Consider the following 20,403-nt stretch of genomic DNA (forward strand, 5'->3'; position numbering starts at 1 on the left):
AGCTCAAAGGTTGCAAAGTCAGTGTCAGGGGTCACTGGGGACAAGGCAAGGTTTGCAACTGCAACCCCCGCTGACCCCTAAATGACGTTCAGGGTTCGATGGAAAGATGGAAGAGAGTAGTCAGTTACTTCTGTTACAGGAGATAGGGCTACATTTCAGGTTTCGGAGATTAATGGAGAGGAAGGTCTGTCCCTGTCAGGTCCCACATTGATTCAAGATTCTATGTGTGTGATATTTGTATAGTGTAAACATTGCCCAAAGCCCAAAGCAGTACAGCACTCCATAGCAACAAAGAAAAGTGTAAAGTCAAAGTGTGATAGCTCACAAAGGTGATTCATGAACTGTTAATGCATTGCTTTTTTTAAAGAGGTGAGTCTTCAACTTTTCAGAAATTGGAACAGTTATGATGGATACAGGGATTTTGTTCCAGATCCTCATTGCATAGATGGAAAAGACCTTCTGTGCCACCAGAGATGGTCAGATTGACCACAAGTTATGCAGAGGTACTGCTCATGATAGCTTTGTAAATAATGCAGCTACTTTTGTAGATGGTGTTTGCCAGCAAGGGGAGCCAATAATATTCCATTAGAAGGGGTGGTGTGATCATACTTCCTCAGGCCATGTATAAGACATGGTGTGCCTGCTAGTATGCTCCGAAAAGGTGCACATTTGGAGTCTGAGAGGCCATGGAGCAGGGCATTGCATCCATACAGGTGCAAGAGTGCAAGGGCATGAACTACAGTTCTGAAATCAGTTTCTGGATGCAGCAGTTTCACTTTTATTAGAAGAGGCTGTGTGAACACAGAATTCATACATACAGCATTTCCTCCTGCAATAAAATGATCCAAAGAGACATCATTCCCCTTTCTATACCAACTGCAAAAAATAAATCATGCATAGAAAGAGGTAGAAACAAAGAGAAATAAACATTTTCTCCTTGTAACGCCTCTCTGTGGTAGGCGTTCTTATTTCACGCAAATCAAGCTTTACAAACCTTAGTAAATTTGGAATTGCAGTTCCCGGCTAGTGTTAGGAATTGGTCCCTAAGACTGCACAATATTTTTACACATGCCTTAAAGATCTTTAGATGTATTTTTCTGCTAGTCAGCAGCATGATTCTCCAAACCCTGACTGTGCTGAAGTCATAATGCCTTTGGGTGTTAGTATGCTCTTTTAATTAAATATTATTTTTTTATTATTATTATAATTGTTATCAGTAGCGTAACGAAAGTTTAAGGGGCCCCCCTGCAAGGTTCCCAGTGGGACCCACCGCTCCGGATTTAATACGGAGCGCTCAGGCCTAAGTGCTGTGCTGAAGGGGCCCCCTGCAGCTCGGCGGCTCCCCGCACTGCGGGGGATGCGTGGGCCTGTGTTACATCCCTGATTGTTAATAATATACCAATTATTATTAATGCTAATATTATTATATAATAAGAATAAGAGTGATAGATGGGAAATTGTGAATTATAGGGATGTTTTTTACCAGGGGATTCTGAGTGAAATAAAATAGACAATACAAGTGAAGCTCGAGTGCTCACCGCTACACTGAGGACTAAGGCACTCCATCAAGTTGCGGTGGATATCCCACTCTCCATATTACAAGTACTGTAGGCTGGAGTGAGGAAAAGTAGGTCGCACACCGCTCGTCACACCAGCAAGTTGCCCCAAAGGACTGTGGGAAATGTAGTGGCGACGGCGGGTACGCCTATGCCACAAAGAGTAAATAGAACAGTATGTGTATGCGTTAGCCATCCCTGGACACGTGTTTCGAGGTAGTTGCCTCTCGTCAGCAGGGAGCAGGTCAGTGTAAAGGGGTGCCGCGTGGACTGCCAAATGTAATTAAAAGCAGGTCAAGTACCTCTCCTGGCGCGCAGGTGCAGACTCAAGGCTCGTCAGCCCGTTGGCTTAAGGAAGCCGTTTAAATTGAGGAAAAGTAGGTCGCACACCGCTCGTCACACCAGCAAGTTGCCCCAAAGGACTGTGGGAAATGTAGTGGCGACGGCGGGTACGCCTATGCCACAAAAAGTAAATAGAACAGTATGTGTATGCGTTAGCCATCCCTGGACACGTGTTTCGAGGTAGCTGCCTCTCGTCAGCAGGGAGCAGGTCAGTGTAAAGGGGTGCCGCGTGGACTGCCAAATGTAATTAAAAGCAGGTCAAGTACCTCTCCTGGCGCGCAGGTGCAGACTCAAGTCTCGTCAGCCCGTTGGCTTAAGGAAGCCATTTAAATTGAGGAAAAGTAGGTCGCACACCGCTCGTCACACCAGCAAGTTGCCCCAAAGGACTGTGGGAAATGTAGTGGCGACGGCGGGTACGCCTATGCCACAAAAAGTAAATAGAACAGTATGTGTATGCGTTAGCCATCCCTGGACACGTGTTTCGAGGTAGTTGCCTCTCGTCAGCAGGGAGCAGGTCAGTGTAAAGGGGTGCCGCGTGGACTGCCAAATGTAATTAAAAGCAGGTCAAGTACCTCTCCTGGCGCGCAGGTGCAGACTCAAGGCTCGTCAGCCCGTTGGCTTAAGGAAGCCGTTTAAATTGAGGAAAAGTAGGTCGCACACCGCTCGTCACACCAGCAAGTTGCCCCAAAGGACTGTGGGAAATGTAGTGGCGACGGCGGGTACGCCTATGCCACAAAAAGTAAATAGAACAGTATGTGTATGCGTTAGCCATCCCTGGACACGTGTTTCGAGGTAGTTGCCTCTCGTTAGCAGGGAGCAGGTCAGTGTAAAGGGGTGCCGCGTGGACTGCCAAATGTAATTAAAACCAGGTCAAGTACCTCTCCTGGCGCGCAGGTGCAGACTCAAGGCTCGTCAGCCCGTTGGCTTAAGGAAGCCGTTTAAATTGAGGAAAAGTAGGTCGCACACCGCTCGTCACACCAGCAAGTTGCCCCAAAGGACTGTGGGAAATGTAGTGGCGACGGCGGGTACGCCTATGCCACAAAAAGTAAATAGAACAGTATGTGTATGCGTTAGCCATCCCTGGACACGTGTTTCGAGGTAGTTGCCTCTCGTCAGCAGGGAGCAGGTCAGTGTAAAGGGGTGCCGCGTGGACTGCCAAATGTAATTAAAAGCAGGTCAAGTACCTCGTACCCGCCGTCGCCACTACATTCACCACAGTCCTTTGGGGCAACTTGCTGGTGTGACGAGCAGTGTGCGACCAACTTGTGTTCAAATTATTACGGCTCCCGTGAGCTAACGGGCTGACGAGCCCTGGTTCTGCACCTGCGCGCCATGAGAGGTATTTGACCTGTTTTAATTACATTTTGGCAGTCCACTCGGCACCCCTTCACATTGTCCTGCTCCCTGCTGACGAGAGGCAACTACCTCGAAACACGTGTCCAGGGATGGCTAAATGCAACACATACTGGCTTCTTTTTACACATCGTGGCATAGGCGTACCCGCCGTCGCCACTACATTCACCACAGTCCTTTGGGGCAACTTGCTGGTGTGACGAGCAGTGTGCGACCAACTTGTGTTCAAATTATTACGGCTCCCGTGAGCTAACGGGCTGACGAGCCCTGGTTCTGCACCTGCGCGCCATGAGAGGTATTTGACCTGTTTTAATTACATTTTGGCAGTCCACTCGGCACCCCTTCACATTGTCCTGCTCCCTGCTGACGAGAGGCAACTACCTCGAAACACGTGTCCAGGGATGGCTAAATGCAACACATACTGGCTTCTTTTTACACATCGTGGCATAGGCGTACCCGCCGTCGCCACTACATTCACCACAGTCCTTTGGGGCAACTTGCTGGTGTGACGAGCAGTGTGCGACCAACTTGTGTTCAAATTATTACGGCTCCTGTGAGCTAACGGGCTGACGAGCCCTGGTTCTGCACCTGCGCGCCATGAGAGGTATTTGACCTGTTTTAATTACATTTTGGCAGTCCACTCGGCACCCCTTCACATTGTCCTGCTCCCTGCTGACGAGAGGCAACTACCTCGAAACACGTGTCCAGGGATGGCTAAATGCAACACATACTGGCTTCTTTTTACACATCGTGGCATAGGCGTACCCGCCGTCGCCACTACATTCACCACAGTCCTTTGGGGCAACTTGTTGGTGTGACGAGCAGTGTGCGACCAACTTGTGTTCAAATTATTACGGCTCCCGTGAGCTAACGGGCTGACGAGCCCTGGTTCTGCACCTGCGCGCCATGAGAGGTATTTGACCTGTTTTAATTACATTTTGGCAGTCCACTCGGCACCCCTTCACATTGTCCTGCTCCCTGCTGACGAGAGGCAACTACCTCAAAACACGTGTCCAGGGATGGCTAAATGCAACACATACTGGCTTCTTTTTACACATCGTGGCATAGGCGTACCCGCCGTCGCCAGTACATTCACCACAGTCCTTTGGGGCAACTTGCTGGTGTGACGAGCAGTGTGTGACCAACTTGTGTTCAAATTATTACGGCTCCCGTGAGCTAACGGGCTGACGAGCCCTGGTTCTGCACCTGCGCGCCATGAGAGGTATTTGACCTGTTTTAATTACATTTTGGCAGTCCACTCGGCACCCCTTCACATTGTCCTGCTCCCTGCTGACGAGAGGCAACTACCTCGAAACACGTGTCCAGGGATGGCTAAATGCAACACATACTGGCTTCTTTTTACACATCGTGGCATAGGCGTACCCGCCGTCGCCACTACATTCACCACAGTCCTTTGGGGCAACTTGCTGGTGTGACGAGCAGTGTGCGACCAACTTGTGTTCAAATTATTATGGCTCCCGTGAGCTAACGGGCTGACGAGCCCTGGTTCTGCACCTGCGCGCCATGAGAGGTATTTGACCTGTTTTAATTACATTTTGGCAGTCCACTCGGCACCCCTTCACATTGTCCTGCTCCCTGCTGACGAGAGGCAACTACCTCGAAACAAGTGTCCAGGGATGGCTAAATGCAACACATACTGGCTTCTTTTTACACATCGTGGCATAGGCGTACCCGCCGTCGCCACTACATTCACCACAGTCCTTTGGGGCAACTTGCTGGTGTGACGAGCAGTGTGCGACCAACTTGTGTTCAAATTATTAAGGCTCCCGTGAGCTAACGGGCTGACGAGCCCTGGTTCTGCACCTGCGCGCCATGAGAGGTATTTGACCTGTTTTAATTACATTTTGGCAGTCCACTCGGCACCCCTTCACATTGTCCTGCTCCCTGCTGACGAGAGGCAACTACCTCGAAACACGTGTCCAGGGATGGCTAAATGCAACACATACTGGCTTCTTTTTACACATCGTGGCATAGGCGTACCCGCCGTCGCCACTACATTCACCACAGTCCTTTGGGGCAACTTGCTGGTGTGACGAGCAGTGTGCGACCAACTTGTGTTCAAATTATTACGGCTCCCGTGAGCTAACGGGATGACGAGCCCTGGTTCTGCACCTGCGCGCCATGAGAGGTATTTGACCTGTTTTAATTACATTTTGGCAGTCCACTCGGCACCCCTTCACATTGTCCTGCTCCCTGCTGACGAGAGGCAACTACCTCGAAACACGTGTCCAGGGATGGCTAAATGCAACACATACTGGCTTCTTTTTACACATCGTGGCATAGGCGTACCCGCCGTCGCCACTACATTCACCACAGTCCTTTGGGGCAACTTGCTGGTGTGACGAGCAGTGTGCGACCAACTTGTGTTCAAATTATTACGGCTCCCGTGAGCTAACGGGCTGACGAGCCCTGGTTCTGCACCTGCGCGCCATGAGAGGTATTTGACCTGTTTTAATTACATTTTGGCAGTCCACTCGGCACCCCTTCACATTGTCCTGCTCCCTGCTGACGAGAGGCAACTACCTCGAAACACGTGTCCAGGGATGGCTAAATGCAACACATACTGGCTTCTTTTTACACATCGTGGCATAGGCGTACCCGCCGTCGCCACTACATTCACCACAGTCCTTTGGGGCAACTTGCTGGTGTGACGAGCAGTGTGCGACCAACTTGTGTTCAAATTATTACGGCTCCCGTGAGCTAACGGGCTGACGAGCCCTGGTTCTGCACCTGCGCGCCATGAGAGGTATTTGACCTGTTTTAATTACATTTTGGCAGTCCACTCGGCACCCCTTCACATTGTCCTGCTCCCTGCTGACGAGAGGCAACTACCTCGAAACACGTGTCCAGGGATGGCTAAATGCAACACATACTGGCTTCTTTTTACACATCGTGGCATAGGCATACCCGCCGTCGCCACTACATTCACCACAGTCCTTTGGGGCAACTTGCTGGTGTGACGAGCAGTGTGCGACCAACTTGTGTTCAAATTATTACGGCTCCCGTGAGCTAACGGGCTGACGAGCCCTGGTTCTGCACCTGCGCGCCATGAGAGGTATTTGACCTGTTTTAATTACATTTTGGCAGTCCACTCGGCACCCCTTCACATTGTCCTGCTCCCTGCTGACGAGAGGCAACTACCTCGAAACACGTGTCCAGGGATGGCTAAATGCAACACATACTGGCTTCTTTTTACACATCGTGGCATAGGCGTACCCGCCGTCGCCACTACATTCACCACAGTCCTTTGGGGCAACTTGTTGGTGTGACGAGCAGTGTGCGACCAACTTGTGTTCAAATTATTACGGCTCCCGTGAGCTAACGGGCTGACGAGCCCTGGTTCTGCACCTGCGCGCCATGAGAGGTATTTGACCTGTTTTAATTACATTTTGGCAGTCCACTCGGCACCCCTTCACATTGTCCTGCTCCCTGCTGACGAGAGGCAACTACCTCGAAACACGTGTCCAGGGATGGCTAAATGCAACACATACTAGCTTCTTTTTACACATCGTGGCATAGGCGTACCCGCCGTCGCCACTACATTCACCACAGTCCTTTGGGGCAACTTGCTGGTGTGACGAGCAGTGTGCGACCAACTTGTGTTCAAATTATTACGGCTCCCGTGAGCTAACGGGCTGACGAGCCCTGGTTCTGCACCTGCGCGCCATGAGAGGTATTTGACCTGTTTTAATTACATTTTGGCAGTCCACTCGGCACCCCTTCACATTGTCCTGCTCCCTGCTGACGAGAGGCAACTACCTCGAAACACGTGTCCAGGGATGGCTAAATGCAACACATACTGGCTTCTTTTTACACATCGTGGCATAGGCGTACCCGCCGTCGCCACTACATTCACCACAGTCCTTTGGGGCAACTTGCTGGTGTGACGAGCAGTGTGCGACCAACTTGTGTTCAAATTATTACGGCTCCCGTGAGCTAACGGGCTGACGAGCCCTGGTTCTGCACCTGCGCGCCATGAGAGGTATTTGACCTGTTTTAATTACATTTTGGCAGTCCACTCGGCACCCCTTCACATTGTCCTGCTCCCTGCTGACGAGAGGCAACTACCTCGAAACACGTGTCCAGGGATGGCTAAATGCAACACATACTGGCTTCTTTTTACACATCGTGGCATAGGCGTACCCGCCGTCGCCACTACATTCACCACAGTCCTTTGGGGCAACTTGCTGGTGTGACGAGCAGTGTGCGACCAACTTGTGTTCAAACTGTAGGCTGGAGTGCAATGGTAATACTTCTGAAGGGACATCTGTCTGCAACCTCTACATAACACTCTAAAAATGCAACTGGTATGAAAAGGTACATTCATTGGACACATGGGAGTGTTCAGGTGCTGTTCAAGAGACTAGACGGTGTTTTCGCAGTCTGCATTCTATCTACATTGGCCAGTATTAAACAAATATAAGGTCCCTCCACAACTCACATTCACTCTGTGCATATAGGAGGGCCCTTCCGGAAAAACACCCTCTTCTTTTCTCCAGTGTTTGTTTACAGAAGAGATTGTCTAATCCTTCAGAAAAAGGAACCCTTTTTCAGCTAATCTATATGGTAGATCTGATTATATGGTCTACCATCACACGGTCCAGCTTAGGGGGGTAGTTTTACATGTGGGCAGGTTGGAATGACATCAGAGGATTGAAGTGCAAAGAGATTCCCAGTCCAACTCGGAGCCTGGCATGAAAATACGACTTATTGATCTGTCTGTACTTAAAATGCATTAAAGACGCGTATAGCCCCTCTCCTTAGTTGAGGGGGATGGCAAAGCAGAGGTCACTGATTTGTCTTTTTGTGTGTATACATCAGGTGAAGTGTGTTTTTAATCTAATATTTTGTAATTTGTTTTTTGATATGTAGCTTCTCCATATATTTTGAAATTTAACACAAGTGCAGTCTTTCCCACTTTCATTCTTCTTTTCACACTACACTCATGCTTGCAATCATTCCAACAACACCACTTAAATGAAAACATGCAAAGGCTCTCACCTCAGAGGATCCATCACTCCACTGGATGGCACTATCGTTGACGATTACATCTTTGCCTTCTTGTGCAGATGGATCTAATTTTCCAACTTTTACAAGCTGGAACTCTTCATCCTGAGATATCTGGATATTAAGAATGTCATAGGCTGCTGGGGCGTCTCCATTTGCATCAAAAAATATTTCATGCCCTGTACGTGTCTCAAAGTGCACCTTTTTCAGATAGTGAAGGACCTGCAGATGGAAAGTATAATAAGCCAACATCGTGAGCAATGGACAAGTACTACGTCCTACTGTAAATGTAAAATTATTTACAGAGCATGCATTAACATACAGACTTGTGTTTGTCAGAGTGCAAATGTTATGTGCCATCATGTGGCTCGGGGCTTGTTTTCATATTTATATTTATCCGTAACTCTGCGACCAGCCTGGATGGAGAACCACCTTGCCTATGACAGTCATTAAAGACAACTTACCAACTCTCCGGTGCTCTTAGTAATACAAGAGCATTCAATATAGCATATACTATCTTCTCTCAGAACAGACTCAAATATTGACCTGCTTTTCATCATTGAAATTTGGCCTTACCAATCCTACCTGAAACCATACACACCGGCTGCAAACTATTTAAGAGACATATCACAAAGAAGACTGGAGGAGAAGAAACTTGTTCGTAAAGGGTTAAAACCTACAGACTCCATTGTGACAAAATGCAAATCATTGTTCACCTAATATTCTCCTACTCTCTTTCACTTCCTCATTATCTCCTCTCTGCAGACCTACTACTTACATTCCCATATATACTGACCTCTTCATAAAATGTGTCCCTGAGATCACTCTAAAATATCAACACCTCTAAATTATGTGTGGTTTCAGTACCTCGACAAACCTGAATTTCAGTTTATCAAAATGTTTGTTGTCAAATATAGAACTTCTTAAACTACTCCTATAGCTGCACAGACTCAACCATCTGAAAATACACAGAAGACACATTGTGACTTTAAACCTCAGTGCAGATACTGCCAAATATTACAAGACATAAACTGACTATGTTACAAAACCTTCCCATACCTTCAAATCTAGCCAATTCCTTAGCCCTGACTGCCAAAACATTGACTAGAGCATGAAAATGGCTGGGTCATACTATTTTCTAGGATTAACTCAATGTTTTGTTGCCTAAAAACCATGCAATCTCAGTTCAACTGTTGCCCTCATGGTTCAATCTGTCCTCAGGAACATCCTGCCAATAAAGACCATCACACCTCCCATTAAGGCAGTGAAGCTGGCCCAATAAGACTATATTTGCAATCTCTCAAAAGATCTTTACAAAGACACTGGAAATATATTAACAGGACCAGCTTGACTGTACAATACCACTTCAGAATCTACACGTCCACAGCCAGAAATTGGAAAGGCAAAAAGCCGCACTATTACCATTGCATTATCTTATACAAAGAACATCACAGGTAGTTAGAGAATTCCTGACTCCTCGGTACTAAATCTTGTGCGAAGCCTCTATCTAGTGATGATAACTTCAACAATCTCACAAAGGCATGTGATGATTCAAGATCCCTGCTAGACTCCTGTCCAATCCATACGTTCAACAACATCCTCATCAACAGCTCAGCTACCAATCCTGCCACAGCCCTCATGAACAGCTCCTCGACCGCCAATTCCCAAAATACCTTAAACCTTCCGACATCAAATCCAGTCTAAATACAGACATTTGTATGGTGCTCCCATTCAACTTTATCCCAAATTTAGTGATCCTCTTCTAAGCAAACTGTTAGAAAGAGCTGCTTATGTGGAATTATCAGTTTTAATAGTCATGGTACTTAAGTTAGCATAATCTTCTGGCACCAAAGCAAGATTCTGCCCAGTAAGGAGCACAGACTCTGGACTTATTGCAGCATGGAACGATATCAAGACTACTTTGGGTGCTAAAAGTTGATCAAGTCCCTAAATGTCCAAAGTCCTATACTGACAGCAACAACATATTTTCCATGCTGTGTCCAGCACATCAGGATCTGTCCATTCACTTTAAGTAGGCCAATCAGAGCATATCTCCACACCACCAGTCCGGATATCTGTAACGTCTTACCAGTTTTAACCCCATCATACCTACCCCCAGCACCTTTGAAATGGTAGTTTACCTCAGAGTTCCATAACCTTAAAGAAGAACAATAAACCTGTGATCTCATTACTCTTTAAGGTTATGAAAGTTTTTCCTCATTCTTCTATAAGGTTATGGAACTCTAAGGTGATTTGCAAGATCCCAATTAGGTATGGTAGGGGTTACTTTATTCCTAGTAATACATGGTCCCACCATGACCATTCCCACAACTCACTTTAATCCTTCCTACTTATCACTTTGATATTTAAGAAAAAGCAGGCTTGCAAACATGAAGAATAAGATAGAACGTGCAAAATCAACTCATCAAGAAATCAGATTATTAGAGGCCTGCTTGTTTCGAAAAAAACAAAGGTGAGTAGCTCAGAATGTGTAGAAACATGCAGAAATATTCTAACTTTTCTATAACTTCTCTAAAATGTTGCCATCCTTATCTCATTTCTGTCTGTCACTTTTCAGCCAGAAAGATAGAGCGGAGGAAGGAAAAGCAACGTTTTGTTCTATAAACAGGTGATTAATTATGCTCCGTGACCTGACATACCGTTCCTCTCAGCTGACGGCTCTGGCAGCAGGCTTTGTGACTCAGAACTCAGCTGTAGCCATTTATTACAGTTAAGTTCTGACGTCATTTCTTTATATTCAGAGACTGGGAGCATCAGAAGCCGCCAATCATACAGAAATTAGAGACAGGCTTTTGTACAGGGACTGCAGAGTCGTATGTATACATTAATGTAAAGGATGATGTGATTTACAAGATGCATATTTTATATGATAAAATCTCATGATTCACGCCATCTCACCCATTGACCCTCCCATCCATCACTTACTCCCCTTTGACTCATTACAGTTTTTATTATTTTTCTGAAATGTTGTAATTTTTATTTCTGTGACAGCACTCAGAATGTTTATTTTACAGATCATCTGCTGAGTTTTAATTTAGGTGGACCAGGACTAGAGTGTCAATGCTGAACTCAATAAATATACTGTATGGCGGTGAAATCATATGCTTCATATTCTAATTGTTGCCATGCATATTTACAGGACATGTGCTAAGTCATCATTCTTATGGGGAAAAAACTTTTTTCAGTTACCTGCCAGGGTTTGATGTCATTGGTGTCGGCACAAGATCCATTGAAGAATGGCCCTCGGCCTGGCACACAGGCAGTCAGAGAGCCTAATGCATGGGCAAAAGCATGAACTGCCAGGTAACCATGGTAACTGTAGCTCAGGTCATTCAACTCAAATAACACTCTGGTCACATTATCCAGGTTCTCTTGTCCAGAGCAGGTGTCTGGGCTCTCTTCACTTGTATTTTCCTCTTTGAACTTACAATTGAATGTTTTCTCCCACAGGATTTTTATGAATATATCGTTAGGGTATCCGGAAGGATGAATGTGAGAGACAAACTCTTCAAAGCCAGGCATGGGCGTGGTGTAAGGTGCCACCCCCAGAGACCCATTCAGTATTTTCCAAGCCTGGTTGCCCAGCAGGCCTGGGCCTATTGCAAAAGCTGCAGTGAAGACCCAGACTTTGCTTGTTACATTTTGTTCATAAAGAGTTTGTAGAAAGAGCTTGGCGTGGACATCGGGGCTGTGAACGATGATCACCTTCACGGAGTGTCTCCGGATCAGCTCTACAACCTGCAGGATCCGTTGCTTGGAGAATCGAAGGCTTATTTGCTCCATGAAGGCCACACAGCCGCCGTTGTCCTCAATGCCTCTCCTTATGCCCTGGCCACCGTGTAGCCCCACCTCATCATTGGATATTATCATCCCAACCCAGGTCCATTGGAAGTGCCCCATTAACCTGGCCAGACCAATGTTCTGGAATGAGTAATTAGGGACAGTGCGTAGAAAGGATGGGAACTGGAGCTTGTCACTGAGAGAAGAGAGCACAGATGCATGGCTTATCTGTTAAAGACAAAATATTAGATAAGACATTGGCTAGGATGAAACTGCAAGAAGTTAGCAAGCACTGAGATCCAAAGATAATACCACATTACTCTTCTTATCACAAATGTACTTGGTTTAAGACTCCTCCAGTGTTTTACCAGGTGTGGCGAAGTTTAAGGGCTAAACTTTCAATTTCCCCTTTCACACGTTATACGTCTTCATGTTTATCTAGTTTTTTCCCTCTTTTTCTCATGATTTGCATGCTGTAGATTGGTCTAGGTGAAGCCTGCAGATGCAAGGTCAGCTGTACGCAGGACATCAGTTCTGATCCTTTTCAAATTTAGGGTCATGTCGCAACCGGACCGATTCACAGAAAGATTTGGAATTGCAAATACATACCGATCCAGTATTAGGAAGGGGTGTGATTAGGGCATCCCTACCTAATACCGAATCGCAGTGGTATGTAAGAATGTTTAGTGACCGAATTGCAGCTGCTGAACATTCCCATTTTAACACCTACTTCAAGTAGGTGGCAACCCATTTGCAAACAGGAAGGGGTCCCCAAGGGAACCCTTCCTCTTTGTGAATGTTTTAAAAAACTTTTTTAAGAGCAGACAGTGGTACCAACATCCACTGCCTAATCTTAAGAAAAAAAAAAGTAATCTTATCATTTTTCTTTTTTATACGCATACGTTTTTTTTTTTTCATATTTTATTTATTAATTTCAAACAATACAAACAATTGTATCATGAACATCAGTTCAGCACATTAGCAATACATCACATGGCACAATGTCCTCTTGTCCTATCGTGCAGAGCACAGTATCATGTCTGACAGGCTCCAGTCTATTCCTTCTAAGGAGATTCCTTCACTGGCATCCCTGGCCATCCCAACCCCGACCTAGTGCAATCCAATCTATGCAACCCCATGTCTCTCCATCTCGGGAAGGGAATCACCCCCCACCCACGCTGTCAAACAGCCCAGCGCCCCCCCGGGACACATGCCCCCCTCTCACTCCGCAGCGGCTCCCCCTTGCAGACATGCAAGTAGATAACATTTTAGTGGCCCCCAAATATCCTTGGGCTTAGAGGTGCTCGTCAACAGCTCCGCATATGTGGTAAGTTGTTCCTGACAATATATTAAATCGTCCAGCCATACTTTAAATTTGGGTGCCCTCCCTCCGCCCCAGCGGCATGTCACACGCCTCTTTGCCAGCAGAAGCGCTAGTGCAACATATTTGCGATACTCTGCTTTTAATGGTTTACCAAAGCCTAGTAAGGCCAGCAGGGGTGTGGGTTCAATGTGCTTGTTTACCATCAGGTCTAAAGCCTCAAAAACCTTCTTCCAATAAGTATAGACTCCCGGGCACTCCCAGGCTAAGTGTATAAGATCCGCATTTGGCGCTCTGCACCTATCACAGTTGTCCGCTGTCCTCAATGTGTACCTGTACATCCTGGCCGGCGTGTAATATAGCCTGTGTAGAAATTTATAGTGCATTATACGCAATCGACTGCTGGCCGAGACCTGCTCTGTCTGTGACGAGCAATACTCCCACTGCTCGTCTGTCAGCTCAAAACCCAATTCTGCATCCCAGCATGTCCGGGCCGAAGCAGACTGCTCCTGTCTCTGTGTGTGGATGGTGCGATATATTAACGATACCAATCGTTTAGCGGTCGCACTTTTAAGAATCAATTGTAGTGGCACAAGCTCGGGGGGGGTTCAGCTGGGAAGCCAGGGGTAAGAGAGCGAACGCCCTGCCGAAGACGAATATATAAAAACACATCTAGTGGAGTGCGTTGTGAGTCCTGGAGCATATGCTCTAGGTTCTGAAATTGACCATTCTGGTAAAGATCCCCCCAAGTTTTAATGCGCACGCGCTCCGCAAATCTGTGAAACACCGTTTCCTGAAGTAGGGGCATATTAGGGTGGTAGACGAGCGGCAATAGCGAGGAATAGAGCATAGGAGCATCCAGCAGGACACTTATGCGCTGCCATGCGGCCACAGTGCATGCAACCGTTGTCGTTGGCCGCTCCCTACTTACAGACACATCATACAGTGCTCCGTCTATCGGGATGGGATGAGCCAACCAGTGTTCCGCTGCCATTTGTGGCATATATCACGGCTGACGCACCCAAAAATAGGCATAGTGAGCCTGCGCACTGAGGTAATATAATTCAAAATTGGGTACACCGAAGCCTCCCTGCGAGTACGGCCTAATAAGGACGCTCCACTGTAGCCGTGGGTGCTTGCCCCCCCACACCAAACGTATCAATTCAGATTTCAGCGTTTTAAAAAAGTAATTTCCGGGATAAAATGGTATATTTAAGAAAAGGTACAATAATTGGGGTAAGATCACCATTTTGATCAGGGACGCCCGCCCTGCCATAGAGAGCGGGAGGGTAATCCATCGGGTCACGTATTCCATAATACGCGTCAGAGCCGTTCCGTAATTAAGGCGCATTAATGCATCCCTATTTCTCGTGAGGGTAATGCCCGAATACCGCACTTCATCCTCGCACCATTCCAGGGGATAGTCTAATGGGAAGCGGATCACGGCGGCTGTCAAAGGGAAGACGCAGGATTTACTCCAATTCATTTGGACCCCTGAGAGCCTCCCAAACACGATGAATTCCCGAAGGATCGGATTCAGATTGGTTTGCGGGTCCCGAACATACAGAGTGATGTCATCCGCATATAAGGATATTAATATTTGCCTCATGTTGCACCACAACGCCTTATCCCCATGAAGGTGCCGCAGTTTCGCCGCTAGAGGCTCAACTGCTAGTGCGAAGAGTAAAGCGATAGGGGGCAGCCCTGCCGGGTACCCCTCGTGACTGGGAATGCCCGGGACACGCGACCATTGATGAGCACCTTGGCTACTGGTACAGTACAATAGCTTAATCCATGAAAGGAAAAGGGGAGGAAAGCCCATGCGTAACATCACCCCAAACATATATTCCCACTCAAGGGAATCAAAAGCCTTTGTGGCATCAAGAAACACTGCCGCCAAAGGCAGTTCAGGAGCGACATTATTCAACACCAAAAACAGAGTGCGCAGGTTATGTGAGGTAGCGCGGCCGGGCACAAAACCAGACTGATCAGGCAGTATTAAAGTCTCCAGTAATAAGCTAAGCCGGATGAATATTAATTTTGCTAATATTTTAACGTCGCAGTTCAGAAGCGATAGTGGACGGTATGAGTCACACTGCTGAGGCGCTTTCCCAGGCTTCAATAATGAAACGATCAAGGCCTCCCGCATAGAGGGAGGAAGGTGCCCGACTTCCAGGGCATCTTCATATACTTCACGCAGTATGGGGGCCATCTGATCTACATACATTTTATAGAATTCTACAGGTGTGCCATCCAAGCCAGTGGCCTTCCCGGACTGTACCTGCATTATGGCCTCCCTAACTTCATCCAGCTGAAACGGGGTGCAGAGAAACTCTCTCTGCCTGTCACTTAGCCACCCCAATGTCACATCAGCCAAATAGCTATCTAGATCCAGTTCTCCAGTCCTCTGCTTGGTATACAATTGAGTATAATGTGTGGTAAAGGCATTGAGGATACTTGCCGTGTCTCTGTACATTACTTCCCCTGGGCCCGGTCGTTCCAACACTAAGGAGGAGTATCGTGGTTTCCGAATTGCATCCGCCAGCACCTTGCCCGGTCGTTCCCCCTCACCATACCGCCTAGCTGTCCAATATCTACCCCGAAAGCGCGTCTCACGCCGTGCCGCCTCCATGTACTCGGTAAGCCCCTCTCTAAATTTGATCTGGGTGGGACCATCCGGGCACTCGGTTAACTTCGTCTCCAGGCCCTTCAACTCACCATCCAGCCTCCTCAGTGTGCCCATAATATCTTTTAGCACACCCGCTCCCTTAGATATGCAGTACCCCCTGAGCGTGACCTTGAATGCTTCCCAAACGGTCTCAACGTGCTCAACTGGGCCTTTGTTCTGTAGGAAGTAATCACTCACCTCCTCCCCTAGCCCGGTCTGAAATACCGGATCCAACAAAATAGGTGCACGCAGTCTCCAGCTATTGCACGGGGGCCATAATCTGCCGATGTTAGGGTAAGTTTAACTGGGGCGGCCCAAATGCTGCACCTGTGTTATGGCTGGACCCAGGCCGCGGGTCACGAAGATATAATCCAATCACGCCCAGGATGCTGCCTGAGCCGTGAAGTGCGTGCCCTCTAATTTGTGTTTAATGATGGTGCCGCCAAACATCGAGTAAATGATAAGTGCAGAGTGTGTCCTGGAGGATAGCCCGGACCTTGGTGTAATGATGCGGGGCAGGGTGGGACCTATCAATCCCTGGGTCACACGCGACGTTAAAATCTCCTCCCCAAATTATATGATTTGAGCCTACGTCAAAAATCCTAGCCCACAATTCAGAATAAAAGTCTGGGGCATCCACATTAGGTCCATAGCAGCAAGCCAGGGTGACGGAGTCAGAACCCAGTCTACCCCAAGCTATGCAGTATCTCCCCTGCTCGTCCCAGGTAGCCCCAGCCAGCTGAAATGGTGTGCGTTTCTTTATAAGAATAGCTGTGCCCCGAGCGTAGGAGGAGTAAGAGGAAAAAAGTTGGTGTTCCGCCCATTTGCTTGCAAATGTATTGGGGCTCCGGGGACTAAAATACGTCTCTTGCAGCATGGCTACATGTACCTGATGCCGGTCGAGGTAGGCCAGTATGTGTCTCTTTTTACGCGCATCTCCCAACCCTTTGACGTTCCAAGTAATGACATTCAGTTTTTCTATCTTCCCGTCAGTCATAAGTATACATATTCAATAATAACCATCAAGGTCCGTGCACGTTGTGCACAATCCAAAAATGAAAAATGCATACATTGCAATAGTACAACCTGTGCCATATGCTCGGTTCTGCTAGCCACTATCGTGCTCAGTATATGTGAACTCAAACTGTCCCAGACTGGAAAGAACAAAGGATTCTGATAGGTACCCCTTTGAAATCCCTCCCCCCCCACTGAAGCAAACCCAACTTGCCAGAAGTATTCACCCACCCCCCTACCCATCCCAAAAAATAATATAACAAATTGAAAAGAGGAAAAACCCCCCCAAAAAAACATGCAATAGTGCAATGGCCAACTCACATGGCATAAGCCATGCAGTGTGCCACCGCAGGGGAGTACCCATGGGGAATCGCCTTAGGTGGCAACACTACTTCTCCCCACTCCGCCGGTCCATCACGTATGGTGAGGACCGGACTCTAACGGAGTCGAGAGTGCCCAGCTTGTCGAATATAGTACTTAGAGCGATCGGGCAGTCAAGCAGCAAGCGTACTGATTACCAGATTCCAAACCATCCAGCTATCCCTATTGTCACAATGCCCGCAATGTAGTCCAAATCTAGCATAACCTGAAACAGAACAATTAACAATTGGAGAAGAAAAAAACAATACAATAGTTACTGTGTGCCATCATCCGCCCCCGATGGCGAAGAGTGCGGCGATGCAGCTGTAGCGTCAATATTGCGACCTGTCCGCTTTGGATGCTTAAGAAAATCCTCCACCTGCTATGGTGTAGTAAAGAATCGCTGCTGGCCCTGATGGGTCACCCGGAGGCGCGCGGGATACAACAGCGCGTAGTCGATTTGAGCCAGCCGCAGTTTGTTCTTGACCGCCGTGAACTTGCGACGTTCCTCCTGAACCAGGGGAGTGAAATCCGGGTAGACAGAAAACGTGTTGCCGTCATATGACAGCTGCTTTTTTGCTTCTTGCTATCCGTAAAGCGACATCCCGGTCCCGATTTTAATAGTCGTGCTATGATGGGGCGCGGCGTGCCCCCGGGAGGCGGCCGCGGTCCCAATGTTCGATGCGCACGTTCAACTATGAACTGACTGGAGAAAACATCCGCCCGATAGAGGTCAGTAGCATCTTTTCCACATATTCCTCCATCCTCCCCGTATTGGTGGATTCAGGGATGCCTAAAACACGAATATTGTTGCGCCGACTGCGCGCTTCCAAGTCCTCATTCTTTGCGGCCACCATCTTCAGCAATTTCTCCATGCGGGTGACATGAGTGGTGACCCGCGTAGTAGTATCCTCAGTGTCCGAGATGCGTCTCTCAGTCTCTTTGATACGATCTTCGTGGCCATCTAATTTATGCGCAATAGCGTCGATACGCGATGACATCCTGTCCACCTTGTCTACTATAGTAGCGAAACCCTGCCGGACCTCTTGCAGTATACTCTGTACATCAGTAGTCACCGCAGGTGCCCTGCGCTGAGCCTCCTCCGCATTGTCCATCACCTGGCCCTCCTGTGGGGCTCGAACATTCTTTTTGTCCGTCTCGAAGTTCAACTTAGGTTGCCGGGCATCCGACTTGCCCATGATGCCACAACGATGAAGCACTCTTGGCCGGACTATCCTCCCCACTGTTGGCGCTGTACCAGGAAGTCGGCATATGGCCCCAAAAAAAAACAGCAAGGACCACACGAGAGGAAGACTATGACGGCCCCCCCTCAGCCCGCAGCACCCCAGCCCGGTTCCCCCAGTGCATCAAGAGCCAGCAGTCTCAAGTGAACCGTGGGAGCAATACAGCAACGTCCCAATAGTCTCAGCGCCACAGCATTCAGTAAAGTTACGCTCCTCTCTCTGCACCCTCAACTTCACGGAGAGATTCAGGACACTCTGCGCACAGGGTTGGGAACCGCCGTGCATCTACCACTGGCAGGGTCCACTTGGATGAGCAGACTGGGACGCCCGATTCACCTAACTCAGAATCTGCCTTCGAGGCCCCCAGCCACCGCAGCATCAAACAGTCCCGAGCAACAGTCTAAGCAAATCACAGGCAGAAAGCGCCAGAATCTCACCCCTGCAGGCAGAAACAGGCACTTGGCGCTTCATCTCACCGCATTGCACCGCGTTAAAGCTCCGCACACTCCGCCGTATTGTCTCCACTTCTACCGTGCCCCCAGGGCAGCACTGCTCCCCGCGACCTTCCCTGCCAACGTTTCGTTGTTCCTTTGCTGGGAGCTCCTCAATCCCCAGCCGGGGAACAGTCAGGCATCACCCTCCCAGGCGGCACTCACCGATGCCGGGGAACGCCCGTGTCCGCTGTTTCTCTCAGGACTCCCCCCAGGGCCCAGGCACCTCACGAGGAACACCGATCTTGCGTGCTCATGGAATCCGAGCTGGGGCGCCGCGCCAGCCGTCTCCGCCACCGCTTCGCCGCACCTCCACAACGTCCGCCGCGATCCCCCAACCAGGAATCAGGCAGGCAGCTACTCCGCAGGCACTCCTCCTGGGGGCCGGGACCGCCCGCGCCGATCTCGTTTCCCATGGTGCGCTCCGGGGCCCAGTCACCTCGTGGACAGCCCCGGCCTTGCGTGTTCTCACAGGCTGAGGGAGGGCTCTGCACCGCTCTGCTCGCTAGTCCGGCCATAACTTCTCAGCAGCGCGACATGAGTGGCATTGCTCCAAAGTTGCTGTAACTTTCACCGAGGTATATGCGTACCTCGCAATCACCGCTTTCAACCTCCACCGATGTCTCCAAGTAGGATAATTTTAAGGATAAGTATGCTGGGCTGCAGGAGCCTCACAGCAGTGCGGCCATTCTGCTTGTGCGCCACCTAGCGCCCCCCCAACGCATATGGTTTTCGTTCAAGAAAGACAGGCTGCATTTTTTTTAAATGGATAGCTTTATTTAAAAGCAATCACAGACATTGTGGTGTCCTGACCCCAGAAGGCCACTAGTCCTGTGATTTTTAGCAACTCCTAATGGGTCACAAATTGCAACATACCTAATTAATATTCATAAGGTAGGTTGATTTATGAAACCCCTAGGAATCACTAAATGAAACTCTGAGTTTCGTACATTAGGAATAGTGTTTTCCTAATTGCGATTCACTGAGGAATGCAATTAGATAATCGCTATTCCCAGTATTGATACTTCTGGACCTTATGTACACAATTTGTGTTTCGAGCACAGGTTTTTAAGTATAAGCAGATTAAAAATGTCTTTAACAAGCAAGTTAAAGACTCAGGGCTGTTCATCATGTATGGTGTATGAGACTGTTTGAATGGGTGAGTACGATGTCAATGATGACAGTGATGTGTGTAGGCCTGACAACGGAAGTACCAATGAATGCA

At 48.2% G+C, this 20,403-nt stretch overlaps 1 protein-coding gene across 1 annotated transcript in view; it reads right to left on the reverse strand.

Annotated features, from left to right (window-relative positions):
* Positions 1-18,642, reverse strand: part of LOC146808533 (extracellular calcium-sensing receptor-like) — a 51,747-nt gene extending 33,105 nt beyond the window's left edge. The window contains exons 1-4 of the mRNA XM_085623984.1: positions 18,151-18,642; positions 17,602-17,669; positions 11,490-12,276; positions 8,274-8,501 (exon numbers count right to left, since the gene is read on the reverse strand). Coding sequence (XP_085480110.1) covers positions 8,274-8,501; positions 11,490-12,276; positions 17,602-17,669; positions 18,151-18,642 — 1,575 coding nt within the window. The remainder of the gene's footprint in view (positions 1-8,273; positions 8,502-11,489; positions 12,277-17,601; positions 17,670-18,150) is intronic.
* Positions 18,643-20,403: the final 1,761 nt, after the last annotated feature.

Source organism: Triturus cristatus, chromosome 8, assembly GCF_964204655.1.
Source record: "Triturus cristatus chromosome 8, aTriCri1.1, whole genome shotgun sequence".
NCBI classification, from domain to species: domain Eukaryota; kingdom Metazoa; phylum Chordata; class Amphibia; order Caudata; family Salamandridae; genus Triturus; species Triturus cristatus.